The 18,119-nt window shown below is 38.7% G+C and overlaps 2 protein-coding genes across 6 annotated transcripts in view; one reads left to right on the forward strand and one right to left on the reverse strand.

Moving 5' to 3' along the window:
* TBCD (tubulin folding cofactor D) overlaps nucleotides 1-18,119 on the reverse strand; it is a 128,325-nt gene that overhangs the window by 78,120 nt on the left and 32,086 nt on the right. The gene's annotated exons all lie outside the window — the stretch shown is intronic.
* ZNF750 (zinc finger protein 750) lies at nucleotides 5,023-17,375 on the forward strand. Of its 2 annotated transcripts, none has more exons than XM_083428404.1 (3): nucleotides 5,023-5,227; nucleotides 9,960-11,536; nucleotides 13,674-17,375. In XM_083428404.1, exons 2-3 carry the CDS (start codon nucleotides 10,131-10,133, stop codon nucleotides 14,377-14,379), a joined length of 2,112 nt encoding a protein of 703 aa, XP_083284530.1. In that variant the 5' UTR covers nucleotides 5,023-5,227; nucleotides 9,960-10,130; the 3' UTR covers nucleotides 14,380-17,375. The 2 variants fall into 2 exon arrangements, with proteins under 2 accessions (XP_083284530.1, XP_083284529.1); XM_083428403.1 differs by having other exon boundaries at nucleotides 5,035-5,227; nucleotides 13,671-17,375.

Raw genomic sequence — 18,119 nt, forward strand, 5'->3', positions numbered from 1 at the left:
ACAGGATGAGGCAAGCAACCCTTTTTTACATGCAAGAGGATTTTAGAAGGTAAACAGTGGGAAAGGCGCTTAGGATGAAAGAAAGCTGCAGTGGATGTTCAGGCTTAGAGCTGACAACTGTGGTCTGCAGTAAGGCTAATGAAGAAATTTTGAAAGGCAAGGTGTAGAACAATGGCATTCCGATGTTGAATAGTGACAAGTATATTTAGATGTTTACTACAGATCCTACTACAGTGGTACCTCGGGTTAAGAACTTAATTCATTCTGGAGGTCTGTTCTTAACCTGAAACTGTTCTTAACCTGAGGTACCACTTTAGCTAACAGGGCACACCGTGACACAATTTCTGTTCTCATCCTGAAGCAAAGTTCTTAACCCGAGGTAGTATTTCTGGGTTAGCAGAGTCTGTAACCTGAAGCATCTGTAACCCGAGGTACCACTGGATCAGCCCTATCCCCCATCAAACCATAGGCTTTATATATTTATTTATTTATTGGGGGGATTATGAGCATGGGCTCTGGAAAATGTATTTGTTGGATGGGATTGTCGTGCAAGCTTTTGTGGGCTTGATAGTACAGGCACCTGTGCATTGGTGACTACATGTCAACTGGACACACCTAAAATAATCGTCACCTGTATATCAACAGTATATCCATCTTAAAAACTCTGGGGACTCTCAGTGGCCAGTCTGCTGTGAAAACACCTTAAAATTTATTTATATCATATATAAAGTAGATGCTAGAATGTATTGTTAAAAACAACAACAGATCGTATCATTGTTCACATGCATAACAAGAAGGGAACTGGCAATACAGTGGGGAGGAATTCACTCAACAGAATGCCCTCTTAACACAAACATGTCTGCTTACTTGATGGAACAAACAATCTGCCCTCTCCTTCCTCCCCTGCTGTTCTGGGGGTTCTCTCAACCCTCCCCCACAGCCAACGGGGCACATGAAAAGGGAGAAAGCACAGCTGCACTAGAGGAAGTCTTTGCATGGGTTTCTGCTGGTGGGGCTCATTAGTTAAATCCCACCCTATATTATATGGGGATGTTCACAAGCCTACACTGTGTAAGGCACAGCAGGGGATCTCAAGCCAGGGCCTTCAGCAGCTTACCTCCTGCACCTCCAGCACTTTGGGTCCTTACAGGCCACACAGACAAGACCTTAAGGAAAAGGCAGGCCTCTAGGCTGTCATTCCAACCTGAAAAGAAGCAGCAGACCTCCTAGCCTACTGTCATCTGACTCTCCGAGTGAATCAGCAGGCTAGGTCAGCCCATTAGTCCATCCATCTTCTCTTTGAGCACAAGCATTCTACTTAATCTCCTGCTCCCTCAGATCATGATCACCATCAAGCCCTCTACTGCTTCCTTCAAACTAAATCTTCTGCCTGGCTCTTACTCTGCACTTGCCTATGACTGGTGAGCTTGACATCAATACTAGGAAAGGTCCTAGAACAGAAAATTAAACAGTAGGTCTGTGCACACTTAGAAAAGGATGCTGCGATTGCTAAGACCCTGCAGAAGTCTAGTGTCTATTCTGCCTTGGTCAGACCCAACCTGGTGTACTGTGCCCAGTTCTGGACACCACAATTTAAGAAGGATATTGACAAGCTGGAACATGTGCAAAGGGGGACAACCAAGATGATCAAGGGTCTGGAAACCAAGCATTATGAGGAATAGTTGAGAGTTTGGTATGTTACCCTGGAAAAGGGGAGATTGAGAGGAGGTATGATAGTCATCTTCAGATATCTAAAGGGCTATCACATGGAAGATGGAGCAAGCTTGTATTCTTCTGTTCTGGAGGGTTGGACCTGAACCAATGCCAAGTTACAAGAAAGGAGATTCCAACTACACACAAGGAATAACTTCCTGACAGTAACAGCTGCTCAATAGTGGGAAAGACTTCCACGAGAGGTAGTGGGTTCTGCTTCCTTGGATGTTTTAAAGTAATAAGAATAAGAATAATTTATTTATACCCCACCAATCTGGCTGGCCAGCTGCCATGTATAATTTAACTGAGATTCCTGCATTGCAGGGGGTTGGACTAGATGACCCCTGGGGTCCCTTACAACTCTACAATTCTATGACTCTATGAACCCTGAACATTTGATCTGGTGTCTGACCTCCACTTGATGTGTTGGCCATGTGCATTATCCTTCTGATCCTTAACACCCTATAATTCCTGTGTATGATTGGTTCTTCCATTGTGACAAAGAAACTTAATTTTAGCTTTCAGTGGCAACCTTCTCAGAGACCTGTGATGATGCACCTTTTTACTTGTAAAGGAGAGAAATTAAGGAACCGAGGGAGATCTCATATGGAACAAAAGCAGCTTCCCCTTTTCTTGACAGTTCTAGTGTGGGATGGACAAATACAAAATGGTGTATTGAACATTAACTTCAACTTCATAAGAATTTCACTCATACACATACTACTTATGGCTCCAATGCTAAATTTTAAAAAGTGTGTGCAAAACATCTGTCAAAATAAGAGAAGCCAGTGAGCTGGAACTGGCATATCTGAATGCTGCACAGAATGCAAAATTCATAAATGTACTCAAAAATGTACAATTCATCTTGAGTTGTTTTTTGAATAGAATAGAATAGAATAGAATAGAAATTTATTTGTCATTGTCCGTATATACACAGTATACACAACAACGAAAATCAAACACCCACCCAAAGACCGGCTTCACATACACATTTGCACGTACCTCCAACACTCTCATCCCATTCAGACATAATCTATAAAACATACATAATCCAGAATATAACATGACCTATTAAAAGCATAACATGACCTAAACCCTATCTCATTCCTTCCTACTCCCCGCTTGCTATTTCTTACAACTGGCCCTGAGATCATTATTTAGTGCAATCAGAGCTCTTGGATAGAAACTATTCAGAAGGCGTGTGGTTCGTGTTTTCATTGTCCTATATCTTCTGCCCGAAGGCAACAGTTCAAAGAAGTTGTGAGCAGGATGGGTGGAATCTCTCAGGATATTGTGTGACTTCTTCAAAGTGCGAGACGTGAAGATCTCATCCAGGGTTGGTAGCTGGAGCCCTATAACATTCTGGGCAATTTTTGTTATTCTCAGTAAAGCTTTTTTATCCGTTTCAGAGCTGCTTCCATACCATGATAATATACTATAGGTTAAGACACTCTCGATGGTACTGTGATAATAGGACAGGAGTAGGTGCTGAGATAGATTCAGTCCCCTGAGCATTCTCAGGAAATACAACCTCCCCTGCACCTTCCTCACTTTTAAAGTAGAGGGCACATTTTGCCTTAGTGTCCACTGTGATAGACCACAAGGAATTAAGTTGACGCTTCCGTTTCCAGTCCCATAACTAGTGCCGCAAGAAAATTTACACAAAAACTTAATGAAAGTCTGTGCTTCTGTTGGCTGTGAATCAGTACCCTCTCTACTTGCCTCTTGACCGCCCTGCACGTAACTAGTTGAGACAGAATATAGATGCACATCCTACAGATGGATGGCAACTGCATCCTGATGCAAGTGTTGTCCACCCACATTTCATTACTTTCAACAGGATGGGAAATTTGATGGGCTTCCAAGTGCACATCTCCATCCTGCCACAGCTAATCACCTATGCACTAAATAGAGGCCAGGTAGCATTGGCTCATTTGTTTCAGTAACCAAAATGCACTCTCTCTCTCTCACTGTCTCTCTCTCACACCCCTTACAAACACTGCTGTAGGCAGCACCTTTCATGTGTATGGAGAGGGAGATTTTGTAAAAAAAAATATAATACTAAACAACACAGGGTTTTATATATAATTAACAACAAACACTTTCAAATTATGCAATTTGAAACAAACAATTTTCAGATTATACATTGTGCATGGTTAGCAAAATAGATTATGCCTTCACTTTGGGTATAGACTGATCTAAAAACCATATAAAATAAAATAAAAACCCTTAGACTTACTCATTCACAGCTATAGCTTTGTAATTTAGTACTTACTTAGTCAGCTAACCAAGTTATAACTGTATACAAGCCACAAAGCACACTACCAATTCTACAAGCACATTACCAATTCTACCAAAGCACATTACCAATTCTACAATTCTACACTGACTGTACTACATGGCTCTCTCATTTTACTTACAATGGTACTGGATCTTAGAAGGTTAAGAGAGTCTTTCAGGTAGCCTCCATAATGCTGCCCTGTACAACAGTGTTGCTTGTGGCTCTATCCCAGTGTTAAAAAGGCAACTAGGATAGCCCAGAGCCCACAAACGGGGGAAGAGAAGAGTCAATGACAAGGAGAAACAGCATGATTGAATGGGGCAGAGTAAGGAAGCCCAATCTGCAGCCAATTATTATTATTATTATTATTATTATTATTATTATTATTATTATTATTATTTACAATGGTGTACTGACACCCCCCTTCTCTCACATGTGGTGGAGAGTTATCAAACAATAATAGTACAATTGCCATGCAGTGTGTTCAGTGGCTGGGAAGTTGAACTACTGAACAGAGAAACTAAGCAAATATTCAGTTTCCTACAGAGGTGACTCCTTTCCATTACAATGCAATTGGCTGCCGATTCCTGGCAAGCTTTGGCAGGTTTCTACAGCAAGTAGGCTTTGAGTTAGTTCTGTCTCGCCGTTCCCAGGCAGAAGTTATCATGAGGACAACTGCGGGGGGGGGGGGGGAGGAGGAATCTTGCAGCATTCAAGTATTCTCACAATCCACCACACACACACAAAACCAAACCAAGAAACGTCCCGTGCAGCAGCCTACAATTTCTACTACTGTTTTATAACCTTTTAAAGCCTTCGTGATGATCTGCTTCTCACTCAGAAATGGTTTAAAAGATCTTAAACTGAGAAACGTGTCTGTACCGTGTTCCGTTCCCCTTGACAGGAGATTATTAACTCAGTGGGAGAAACAAAAACTTGCTTGTTAGAGGGCACAAACATGACAAGAGTGCTGCTGCTCGATAGCTGAGATGCTGAGGTAACATCAAATAAAAGAGTAGATGGAAACACATGAATTGTAGCTTCAGGCTGAAGTAATATCAGGTGCATCTCTACACCCGCAGGGCTCGACTCCTACACTTTTAAGTCCCTCCCATTGAAACAGCCTCCTTCAGTTTCACTTAATCAAGCAGCAAACAGGTACTTCTCTCTCAACACTGACAGCAACAGTTTAACAACTCGGAACATCTTGGACCTCAGTTCCCAAACTCACAGGTGAGTGGACTTTAAAACCAGCAACCAAAAAAACAAGAGATTTAAAAGGAAAAGCCATCAACTAACTGAAGGAATGTTTAGCTAAGTTGTTAGCCTGTGCTTGTGTTTTACTGCCCTCTCAAGAAAGGCAACTCCTCTACGAGCAGGTGCATTTCTTCAGCAAGTTTAAATTAAAAAGCAAAAAAATACTATTTTACTCTCTACCTAAAAAGAATCTTGTTTTTTGTACTACTATGGCAGTCTTGAGGTTGAAAGCTTGATTAAGAAACCATGCTTTATTTTCAAGTTAAAAGTACGTATTTTAGGTTCCTTGCTTAACTTATTATGTTCAGCTTATTATGTTGTGTTCTACTGGAGTATTTTCTTCTAATAAATAAAAGGGAGGGGGGACTATTTCCAAGGTTTCTAACTTTTACTCAGATAGAATTCAACTGCTACATTTGTCCTAGTTAATGGTCTTCTGTTAATGGAAATACTTATTTTATATACAGAGGTGGACCAAAACATAGTTTGAGAATGAATTTACACTGGTCTATTAGACATTCAAAAATGATTAAGGGTTTATTCTTACTAGCTCAAAATGGTTTTAAGCTATTTTTTAAAGAATTTTATTTTTAATATTGGGACCAGATGTTTGCTACACTGATATATCTGAATCTTAATGACTCTTCCTCACAGTCCATCTTGACCTCTATAGCATGTCCGTCCTTTTGTTGTCCTCTATCATGCACAAATTGATATTTTTGTAAGAGTAGATATTTTAGTTTTAAAGTTTAAAAGCCCAGAAGGGAAGAGCAGTCAACCACTGTAAAATCTAAAGTGAAATAAAACTCAGAAGTCTTGTTCTTGCAAAACGCTGGATAGGTGACAATGGCATGATCTTGAGTTATGCAATAATGCCACATCACAATATTTTAATCACAGCATGCCCTTCAAAATGCTCCACCCCAGTGAGGACTCGTCAGCCAGATCAATATCACCAAAAAGAATGCTGCAACAGCAGCCAAGCGTGTGCGTATTAATGTCCTTCAAAAATGGTTGCGCAGCCATTCATAGCACTGAACTATTAAGCAAGATAATTACACCATTGTCTGCAATAAAAAAATAAAATCGGAGCTGTCCCTTTGTATTTAAAAAAAAGTAAGCTACTACACAGAAGGAAAAAGCAGCAATTACATTTATTCACTGAAAAATATTCCTCATTTTATGTGACCTGTAATAACCATATGTTGCCGGTTTTGCATCTTTAAAGAAACAAAAAAGAACTGACAGACAAATAAAACTGCGTACTTTTTTCTGGTGATGTTGATCTTTGCTGCAATTGCTGGGTTCAATGATAATAGTAAAGTACAGCCTAGCTTAGCACAATATGAAAGAAACTGCAACCAGGAGGGTATGAGTAGAGCGCAGGAAATATCTTTTTACACCTATCCAAAAGCCACCAAGTGGCATTTTGCAGTGCACAGTGATTTGCCTTGCAAAAACAATTGCAGTTTGCTTTAAACACCTCCCCACAAAATTCTAATAAACTTCCCTACTTCCAATTAAATGTGTACAGTAATAGGAATGCTTATTGCTGCAATTCTAAACATAATGTAAATAAATCCTAACCATCTAAGCAAACAAAGTTACTTTGTATCCAGTGTTTCCCATTATCACTTGGAACAACTGATGAAGCCGATACTTCCAGAAATAAGTTTGGTTACTGAATTTTCTGAGTTGGAATGATACACCTCAATCTAGCCTGGGAAACTCAGATATAAGGGAGCATACTTTTCCTCTAAAAACAACTTTTCCTGCAAATAAAAATAAAAATCCAGGATTGCTTTTAATGCACTTTAGCAAACATATATAGTTCCATACTGCTTTCTGCTTCTCACGGAGAGATCATACAGTGCAAATGTTAATTTATTAAAACGTGAATCTACCTCCATAAAATAATATAGCATTCTGCACACTAGGAAAATGAATAAATATATTTATCTAGCAATATCAACATTGTGCTTATATAGAATATTTGTATAATTCCAACAGTCAAAGTCTATTAACTTGGTAATCCTGGGGAATAGTTTGTTGTGACAACAGTAACTTAAAGCATTATTTGCTCTGGGACTTACAAGCTAGCACAAAGGTATAACTGGTACAAACTGAACTCACCAAGTCTGTTACAATTCTTCCGTCTTTGGTTCTACGCCATTACTCAAAATTCAACCTGCACTCTCCAAAAACTGGTTTGTTTGTTGTTGCTGAATCTTATTTCATAATAAGTAATGTGTTGATTTTCTAACAATACTATCTAAATTAAACTGTGCATGTATAGAAACAAAATAATTAAATTCATTAACTCTGCGACACACTTATTTGAATTTAGAATTTTCCCAAACCGCGATTCTATTTTGTTTGTATTTCTATGGGTGGGATCCAATGTTTTCCTACCAGCAGCCACTCACACACTAAATGGCTGCTTGTTTGTTGAACCTGCTGATAAACAGATAAAAATCCCTCTTGAGCATCCTTTAAGTAGTCCTTTGGATCCCAGACTCCTCAGAAATCACTAAAATTAGCCCCTTAGTACTTTATAAAGACTAAACAGTGTGCTTTTCTTTTAATAATCTAAACCAATGATAAATCCATGCATTATTAGTTGAATAATATAATAAAAATACAAACAAAATAATCTAAAATGCTATATATCTCTTATTATTTTAAACAAAAACTCAACTGCTTATATAATTACCTGCTGAAGAGTCATGTCACACCTTCATGGCATGAGCTTTTTATCAGATATATGAAGCTGCCTTCTATGTAAATCTAATGAGATTAAAGACGAAAGCTCAAACTGTAATAAATTTGTTTATTTTGACATGCTATTGGTCTCTTGTTTTTATCATTACTTACAGTCCCCTCTTTTGAATATTTCCCATTAATTCATTTAATGTTTTAATTTAATTTCTAATTCAAACAGCAATGTAAGTAAGGTTTGTTTTTTAAAAAATAAATAAAAATAAAAAGCCATCAGACTTCCCTATTAAACTAACAAGTGGTATTAGTGTAGTTTCGGGTAACTCAAGATACTGTATGTGGTTTTGCAACAGTCATCATTTTGATAATGGTGCTTACAGTTCATGATGAAATCATCACTTTTTAGATCTTTGCCATAACACATCCTATAAAATCATGAGAACATGACTCTGAGAGATTCTCACGCCTTCAGAATCAGCGAACATAATGGAACAAGTCAATACAAGCCCGTCTGACTTATCTGCCGAGAAAATCACCAGCCTGTATTAAAAGTATCCACTTGTTTCGGTTTTAAGGGAAAGCAAGTTGATCGTGCCCCTATAAATCAGTGGATGCTTGACTCAGATTTATACCTGGCCATACGGGAACAGACATACTTATAAGTAGCTGTGCAGCAAAGAACGCAAGGTCATTTCAACAGCAAAACACTCAAACTTTAGAAGAAGAAATTTGGGAGAGTGTGCTCTTCTAAGCATTCAGAATTTGGCTTGTTGTAGTGTGTTGAAAGTTACTCACACTAGTTAGTACTTAAATATTTGTTTAGGCTGCTTAAAAGCTTGTTTGCTCTATAGCAGAGCTAGGTCAGCTCTCCAGGATGGAGTCAATCCTACTCCACCCTACTTCTCCCCATCAAGGAATCTCTTCCTCTTTCCCCAACAGGCTGGACTGGATTGCACTCAAGCTTCTACTATTACCAAGCACCGCCCTCCCTCCTCGTCTCCTCCACCTACAGTTCTCTCTCTCACTTTGCTTTCATCTTTCCCTGTCACATCCTAAGTGGATGTTCCACCACTGTTGTTTGAATGCGTTCTCTCTAATTAATCCAACAGGAATTTCAGGTAGTAGGCACCCCTGAACTTCAGGCTAGTTAATTAGAGCTCTACCTACAGACATGTGTGCTTTCCCTGAGGATAATCATGTTTGCAAAGGCATCTAAGAGTCTTCTACATTAGCTTCACTTTTCTCATGCCTGTAATTCATGAATTTAGGTGAGCAATGAGACTGTCAAGTTTGCTGAGGGTGCCATGTTATTCAGGATGGTGAAATCTAAAGCAGATGGTGAATAACTCTCCATCGTGGGTGAATGGGCAACAAAATGGAAAATGAAATTCAATGTGAGTGCAAAGTAATGCACACTAGGGCAAGAGTCCTAGATTCACCCATAAACCAATGTGGTCTTAATTGGTTATGACTAACCCCCCCCCCCAAAAAAAAAACCACACCTGGTATTTAGGTGGACAACTCACTGAAAATTGTTAACTCAATAAGCAGTAATAGAGGGGGGGAAATGAATTCTAAATGTTAGGATAAGGAATTGAAATTACAACATTGGTAGTCTAATTCTTTGAAATATAATTTATTTCACACAGTGCATAGCTGGTTTATGAAATTCACTGCCACAGGGTGAGGTAATGGCTTCTAAATTAGGTGGGTTTACAAATTTGTAGAGGACAGGTCAAATAATGACTCTTAGATGACAGCTCATGAGACCTTCACGTTCACAAGACAGTAAACCTAAAAATACCAGATGCCAGAGACATGAAACAGAAAATAGTCATCAGCATCATGCCCTGCTCATAGGCTTCCAAGTTGGAAATTGACTTTTTTGTTTGAACCAGAAGGTTCCTCACAATGTGCATTTGAATACAGCATTTGACATATGTATTTGTTTCAGTTCTCAAATTCTAATATTACAATTTCTGTTTTCCAGTTTCCTGTTGCGTGCTGTTTTGTTCTGATGTCTCCAGAAGAAATGGCTTCAAATAATTATTTTTGAGAGTCTCCTTAAAGTTAGGAGTAAATCTGGAAAACTTAAGATATCAACCACATTTTATAAATTAGGGCAAGGAAAACAAAAAGGTCTAATCATTGAAACAGAAAGATGAGCCTTCTCAAAGAACGTAAGCCAAAAAAACCTCATTATATCCCAAGGCCTCCAGGAAAACCATTCAAGTACAAGTGTTTTCAATGCCCTTTCACCTGCAATGAGAAATCACATCTTTTCAACCACATGAAGTATGGGCTCTGCAAAAACTCCATTACTTTAGTGTCTGAGCAGGATCGGGTTATCAAGTGTCCAAAGTCAAATTCCTTGGAGCCTAAGCAGATCAATCAGGCGGAACCTGGAGCGAAACCAGCCTCCTCTAAACCCCTCTCAAATCTTGAATCTAAACCTCAATGTGCTTTCCCCAAAGATGATGCCAAGGAAAACATGGAGGTTCAAAACCAAGCAACAGGTAAATTAGTAAATGGACAAACACCATCAATTCAGAAGGAATTAACTCTTGTCGGTCATGAAGAAGAAAATACAGCTAACACACAGCCTGGTCTTGAAGGCATTGTAAGACCTTCTGCCTTTGTCCCAGTAGGAGAGCATCGTCACAGTAAAGACAGCATTGAGCTATCTCAGTTGGCGTCTCTTTCTGATTCAAACAAAGGCCCTTCAATCCACACACAGTCAGCATTTCATGCTCCAAACAACCCATGGAAAACAGCATCCACACTTATTGCACCAGAATTTACTCATAAAATTCCACCTACAAAAGGTTTCCCTTCCATTCCACCTTATATGCAGCCCATAATTCCCGAGTATTCACCTTCATTGTATGAGCATGGATTGGCCATTTATGCACCTTACTTTCTTCCTGGAAACTCTCATGAGTGTGAAAGTTCAGTGCTCTCTGTCTACAGCTCTCAAGATCAGAGACATTTTTTTCCTCACCCTGGACCACTTCCTAAACCAATAAATCCAGCAGCTTATGAACACTACCGTTTATTCCAGCAGTATCATCCTAATCCCCCAGTACCATATGGACTTTGTAGACCAACAGAATCAGCATTTTACAGGCTACCACAAATTACAGGTCTTAACAGAGACTCTAGTTCTCATTTAATGGAAGAAACAACCTTGCTATATCCAGCTTCTTCAAGCCCTGCCAGGTTACAGTCACTGAATTCTCACAAAAAGCCAGATGATTTGGAAAAAGAAAGCCCTATGCTACATGCAAAAAGTCATTCCAATGAGGAACAAAATGAGAGAGAGAATGCAAAAATGAGCCCCCGTGCTGGAAGTGCAGCAACAGGGTCCCCAGGCAGACCCAGCCCAACAAACTTCACTCAGACAAGTCAAGGTTGTGAAGGCCTATTTGACCTTTCTAGCAGATCTTCATCTATAAACAAGTACAATCAAACTGAAGAAAACGGCACGGCGTTCAGACCTGTGAGGAAAAGTACGGATGAATCCACTCAGCCTCTTACAAAGGAGGATAGAGGAAACACACCCAGGAGGTACATATATAAAGTTATATATATATAAAGATATTTCTAATCTGTGTGGGGTTTCTTCAAAACACTAAAGAGAGAGAGCAAACATGCCCTTAGGTTACATCACACAAGGACTCCCGGGACAGTTTTTATTACATGTCAAACTTGTAAACCCAAGGCAGGTAGGACACATGCAAGTGGCAAGCAGTACAAGCCTAGCCATGTCTACTAAGAAGTAAGTCCTATCAAATTGAATGAGACTTATGTTTAGCCCCACTACCTGCAAGTAAATATAACTGAATTCAGTAAGGCTTACTTCTGAGTAAACTTTGTTAGGATTGCCTTATCAGTTTAGAGTAGGTTGTGAGAAACATTTGGCCCTCCAGATGTTGCTGAACTACAATTCCATTCAGTCCCAGCAAATATGGCCAACAGCCAGAGGTGATGGGTTCAGCAACATCTGGGGCGGGCATAGGGTTTTAAAAAAAAATATGGAAGTGGACAAAGGGTGGATGAAATATGCTTGGAGATGGTGTAATTATAGTGGTTATTCAGAATTATAGTAAAATTATATTTGCTCTATTAATTTTTATACTGATCATTGTTGCGTTTAACATCTCTGCTGTTTTTCCTATTTGAATCTGAATGTTGCTATTCACAACCTAATGTTATGCACTTTTACTCAGAACAAAGTTCCACTGAACTAAACGGGGCTTGTTCCTGAGTAAAGAATGCATAGTATAGCCTTAGATTATTGTTTTTCAGGTAGAGGCAGACATTCATCTATTGAATATGATTTTTTTAAAAAAAAAGATTAAAATTCTGTAATAATAAAAATGGAGACCTATTAAAATGATAAAATACCAACCAGGAAGAAACCAAGACAGTAGCACAAAGTAACCCATGTCAAAGCAACATACCAGGCAGAAAAAAATAAAGCCATAGGCATGGCAAATGTAACTCTTCTTATTGTTGAAGAGGACTGAGCTAATCTCCTGAGGGAATTGAGTTCAAGAGCTACAACAGCAAAGGCCTGCTTATGTCCCTAACACCTGCACTCATGACAGTGGTGGGATATAGAGGAAGACCTCTGCTGATGATCTCAGTGGGAAGGCCATTTAATATGAAATAAGCCTTTTTGCTTTGCCATGCAACAAGACTGAAGGATATGGTGAGCTCTCTCTCTCTCATTATTTTCCCAATCTTTAAAGAAGGATAGAAGGTAATGGTCTCCTGATATGGTACAACATAGTGAACTGCCAATTTTGCCCACTTTACTCTTCTCTGTTTGCACACACGGGGATCAAATCATGATTCACACCATCGTATTATACTCAAACCATGGGTTATGGTTTGTTTCACTTCAATAAATCATAACCAGAAAGCCCAGGAACAAACCTTGGCTACAGATCATAGTCTCTTTGGACAGAACAAACCAAAATCCCTGGTCCAAATGTAACACTAAGCCAGGAGTCATTGTCTGTTTCTCCTGTGCACTAACAGAGAGAAGCAAAGTGGATGAGATTGACATATACACAGTCAATCATTAACTATGGTTTACAATGATGTGCAGACTGGACCACTGCAGCGACCTGCCAGCTTTCCAATAAACACTAAGATTTATTATTTTATTTTACTTTTGAATTTATAGCCAGACTAGGCCTCCGAGGCAGAGAAGTGTAACAAACTTGATCTTATAAGTCCTGTGATGGATCAGCCTGGGACCATTTTCATTACAGAAGGATGGTGAAATGGGTTAATGTCACTCTTAAACAGCTGTTTGTATTGCAATATAAAATACCTGTAGAGCATACAATTTATTGTGTCCTGCTCTCATAGACCTCAAACATTGTTGATATTTCCTTCTCAATATGTTCCAGGAGAATAGGTTGGCTGCAACGAATTATTTTAATTTATCGCAGTAAAAATTGCTCATCTCTATAGAGATTTAAAACTAGGTTTCTTACATGCAAACCAAACATTACTCACTGTAACAAATTTACTCCATAGCACAATTTATTCTGTTACCTTTTAAATCAATTCATTGCATTGCTTTTACTGCCACAGTATGTAAATCAAAATATCATACTAGTCCTACATCGGATTTTAATTACATAATGGAATTTTTCAATGATTTTTCTTTTCTTTTCTTCCCCAGTAGTGATGTCACTAATGAAAATGAAAATATACAGCATGAAAGTAATGAGAACGATGACCCTCTGTCCAATTCTGATGACGACACGGGGATAGTACCACTTAATCTTTCCAAGAAGCCAGATGCAAATGTTGTTAATGAACATATGTACAAAAACGCTCTCCATGTGGAAAACCAAAACTTTATGGAACTTCAGGAAATGCCTCTGAATCTCTCCGTAAAAGACAACTGCAACATAAAACAACCCCTCCAGAGGTCATCATATGAAGCTGAAGACAGTGGACCTCAAAAAACTGAAAATGGACATTTGGAAGCTGAGGACTGCAGCCCTAAGGATCATATGGAGAAAGGTTCTTGTGATAAGGTCCCTACCATGATGCAGAGGAAAGAAGTTCAGGAAGTTAGGACAATTGACCATTGTGATGAGCAGAAACAAACTGCAGCTGTTGCTCTTTGTCAGTTAGCTGCCTATAGTCCTAGTAAAGTCCAAATAGAGACTGCACAGAAAAGTAATCAGGACAGCAATTCTCAGTATACAGATTCAGCTCCTGAACCATCAGATACTCAGGACTGTCACGGTAGTCAAAAAGGAAAAGGACAAAAAAGGACCAATCAAAGACAAGTGGCAAAACTGCAACAAGGAACAAAGCGAGTACAAACAAATGACTGCAGTAGGGTATTTACTCTGAGAAAAAGAACCAGAGTATCGTAATACTTCACGTTTAATCCACTACCAACTACATACAACAGCAGTTGACAAGCACGCTGTCCACCAGGAAGCAAAGACAACTTTCCAGTAACAATTCCTATTTTTCCAATCAGGCAGACTCATTTGATCCATATAGGTTGAAACATGTAAATATAAACTGTTCTTAATTTTGTATTTATGTTTTAAAGCATCCTGAATATTTTCTGACTGTATCCTGATTTTTTGAGTGAACGTTTAAAAGTAAACTGAAGCTAATGATATGTTTCTAAAATGCACTATGGTGGAATGACTTTTACATCCACCTTTATTACCAAAGGTGTAAACTATAAAGTTAAGAATATCTTATCCATGACATTGGAGTATCATACGTTGCTTGTGACTCACATAATGTTCTCAAATCTTTTTAGTTTAGTTTTTGTTATTCAACATGCTTTTGTTGATTATTCTATAATTTAACTAATTGTGACAATTTCCATTTGTTTTTAAAGCTTAGTAGTTGCTGAGTTCTGGACCTGGAAGTCTTCATATAAATTCTTGCTAACATACAGATTTGCGTCAGTTTTATCCAAAATCAAACAGCACAAAGCAAAGATGCCATCCATGAATCAAAATCTAAACTGTGCTGTCATGTCTTTTTATAATCCTACTGTAAATCCTTCTTAATCTAGTGTGTAGAAATGTGTGAAGCAATGCTGGACAGCACTAATACACTATCCTAAAACTCATTTGTCAGTTCAGCAATATCTACAATAGTTTGATTTCACTGATGTTACAGATAACATTATTTGTGAAGAACAAGCGGGGTTCAAAGAAGGACACTGTACCATTGATCATTCTACTCTGAAACATACTAAAAAAAATACACTAAGAATATTATGAATAATCTTTATGAAGCCTTTATTGATCTTTCTGCTGCATTCAACTCTATTAATTGAAATAGACTGTGGGAGAAATTTCAAATTTCCAATATTGACTACAGACTTCTGCTATTCATCCAAGAACTATAAAGCAGCACAAAAATGAGGGTCAGAGTAGGTTTAAATGGTGCTATGCCTTCAAAACATTGCAGTGAGTCAAGCAAGGTTGTATTCTGGCTCCCGATCTTTTTAGCTATTATACTAATGATCTGGTACCATATTTAACCAGTAAAAACTGCCCCTCTTCAGTAATTAGGAACAGAAATATCTCAATCATGATGTATGCAGACGATTTAGTGCTCTTCTCTCTTTCCCGATTGAGCCTCAAAATTCTCTTGCAGGTGTTCAGCACATACTGCAAACAAGAAAGTCTATTTATAAGAAAGCCTATCTATAAATTACTCTAAGACAAGATTGTGATTCTTGGCTAATAGAGTCCTAGGTATAAATGATATTTAGATCTGCCAGCTATAGAACAAACTTACTCATTAAGAGTGTACTCTTTAGTGAAGCCCTCTCTTGGAAATGTCTTCTTGGAGGCAGAAAAATATTGGGTCATTGATGAAGTTCTGTTACGACAGGGGAGAGCAACTGATTGATTGAAACTGCCCTAAAGATATTTAGTAGCAAAGTTTTTACTCAAATGCTCTATGGCATTGAAATCTGGGGATCTGATTCAAACTCCATTAAAGCTTTGGAAACAGTGCAGAATACGGTATATTTTTTTCAGAAACTATACACTCTAGCATTAGAAATATCAGTAGTTGTTCTTCATACCAAACTCAGGTAGCCAACAATCAAGGCAAGAGCAGAGTGCGCTCAGCTAAAAGGTTATTAAAGGAATTGCTACTATGCCAACGGAGCATTTTCCTGCTCTGTTCTATTCTGGAACTGGGTGATAACCAACACTGGAAAGCAGCCTGTCAAGTTATTTGAGACTATTTACTTTCCAGAACTGGGCTCTGTGTTGACCCTGAATAAGTGCTAACTAAAGGATTAGCTCTTCTGCACAGAATCTAGAAGGCACCTGCAACTAATTAGAAACACCAGTTTCCTTAAGAGAAGCCTATATTGAGCTGTGTTTCCAAGTCATGTTTCCTGTATGCAGATTTCGTATCTGTGGTCAACCTCAGGTGGGAGACATCACTCATTATCTGTTAGCCTGCCCCTTATACAGAAACCAAAAAGATCGCTTTCTGAAACCTTTGTTTACACAAGCAATGGGGACCATTCCGGCAGAAATGGTTCAGCTTCTTTCAAGTGAGAATAATAGCTTTCTAACACAGAGTGTGGCCCTCTATGCTCTGGCTGCAAGACAAATCAGGAAAAAAGTTAAATAAAATAGCTACATGTTTGTGCTGATTCGGAGGTTTAAACCGAAATCAAGCTAGATTTAAGCTTGTTGGCGTCTCTGGTATCTTCTTTCTCTCTCTTACAACACAGATGTTGACATATTACGGATATGTGTTCTGTATTGTTTTAGTAATACTATTGCTACAAGTTTGTTATGGCCTTTGGCTAGAACAGTAAGCTTATGAACTAGAATTGATGTTACTGGCATTACAGCATTGCAACTGAACTGTCATCTTAATTAATTAATTAATAATTTTACTATTTGTACCTCACTCATATGACTGGGCTACCATGCAGCCTTTGCACATCTTTAACAAACGGATTACTTAAACCACACCTTAAATTAAACTAATTCAAATCTCGAGGTTGGGATTTTCAAAGGAGTTTGAAATGACAGAGGTGGAGTGATGCTCCCGCACAAATGCTTTCATGCTTGTAAGAGCATATCCTTAGACACCAAGCACCTGCTGAACACAAGACCAAGGGGATATTTATTTTAGTTCATATAAGAAAGTACACTGTGGTGAAGGAGTTATTTCTGTACTTTTCATCCATACTAATTTGTAAGCAATGAAATAATGGCATGCTAAGCTGGGGGGGGGGGGCTGTTTTGCAAACCTGGTGAGAGCAATTTTCTATTTCATGAGTTTTACCATGACAACTTTTCTACTCTTGCAGTAAAATGCTTTGTATTATACTTGCAAATTAAAATAAAAGTGTTTACATCGCTTTTGTTTTATTATGTGTCTTGTGATCAAAAACAAAATCCAAAACAAGACTACAAAAAAGAAAGCTTACATTTGTTCAAGTATAGAGATGTTGCACTTCTTGTAGTTTATTGCACATTCTTATACACACACAAACACATTTTCAAAATTTAGTCATTGAAAAGGCCCTCTTGCACATTCTCACTAAACTGATATCTAACTTCACAGGACACAGAGTCCACTTGCAGATTTAAATAACCAGGCAGTTTGTATTGGAGCAGACATCCTTCAGGTATCCTGGTCCAAAACCAATGAGGGCTATGAAGGTCAAAACCAGCATTTGAATTGGGTTTGGAAAACCAACTGGTATCTAATGTAACTGTTGTTAGCAAGGGAACCACATGCTCCTTATACACTGTTCAAGTGCAGCACTGTGAACTAACTGACTTTTTCAAATACATTCCAAAGGAAGCACTCACAAAGAATACTGCAGCGTATCAAAGGCATTGCTGGCGGGGGCGGGGGGGGAAGTAACAGAGTCTGGCAATACTAGAATATGGGAGAAGGAAACAAGATCCAAAAAGTAAAGCAGGTTTGTACAGTGGACGCTTGGGTTGCGAACGTGATCCGTGCAGGATGCACGTTTGCAACCCGCAGCGTTCGCAACCCACATTGGTGCGTCTGCACACACACGGGTTGCGATTCAGCGCTTCTGCGCATAGCGTGATTTAGCATTTCTGCGCATGCGCAACCCCCAAAACCCGGA

This window comes from Podarcis tiliguerta (genome assembly GCF_965153285.1).
Source record: "Podarcis tiliguerta genome assembly, chromosome: 2".
NCBI classification, from domain to species: domain Eukaryota; kingdom Metazoa; phylum Chordata; class Lepidosauria; order Squamata; family Lacertidae; genus Podarcis; species Podarcis tiliguerta.

What these genes read in the sequence shown, in the direction of transcription:
- ZNF750 (XM_083428403.1), top strand. Translation starts at nt 10,131, where the DNA reads ATGAGCCTTCTCAAAGAACGTAAGCCAAAAAAACCTCATTATATCCCA. An exon ending in AGAGGAAACACACCCAGGAG is followed by an intron (nt 11,537 to 13,670) that starts GTACATATATAA and finishes TTTCTTCCCCAG; the next exon opens with TAGTGATGTCACTAATGAAA.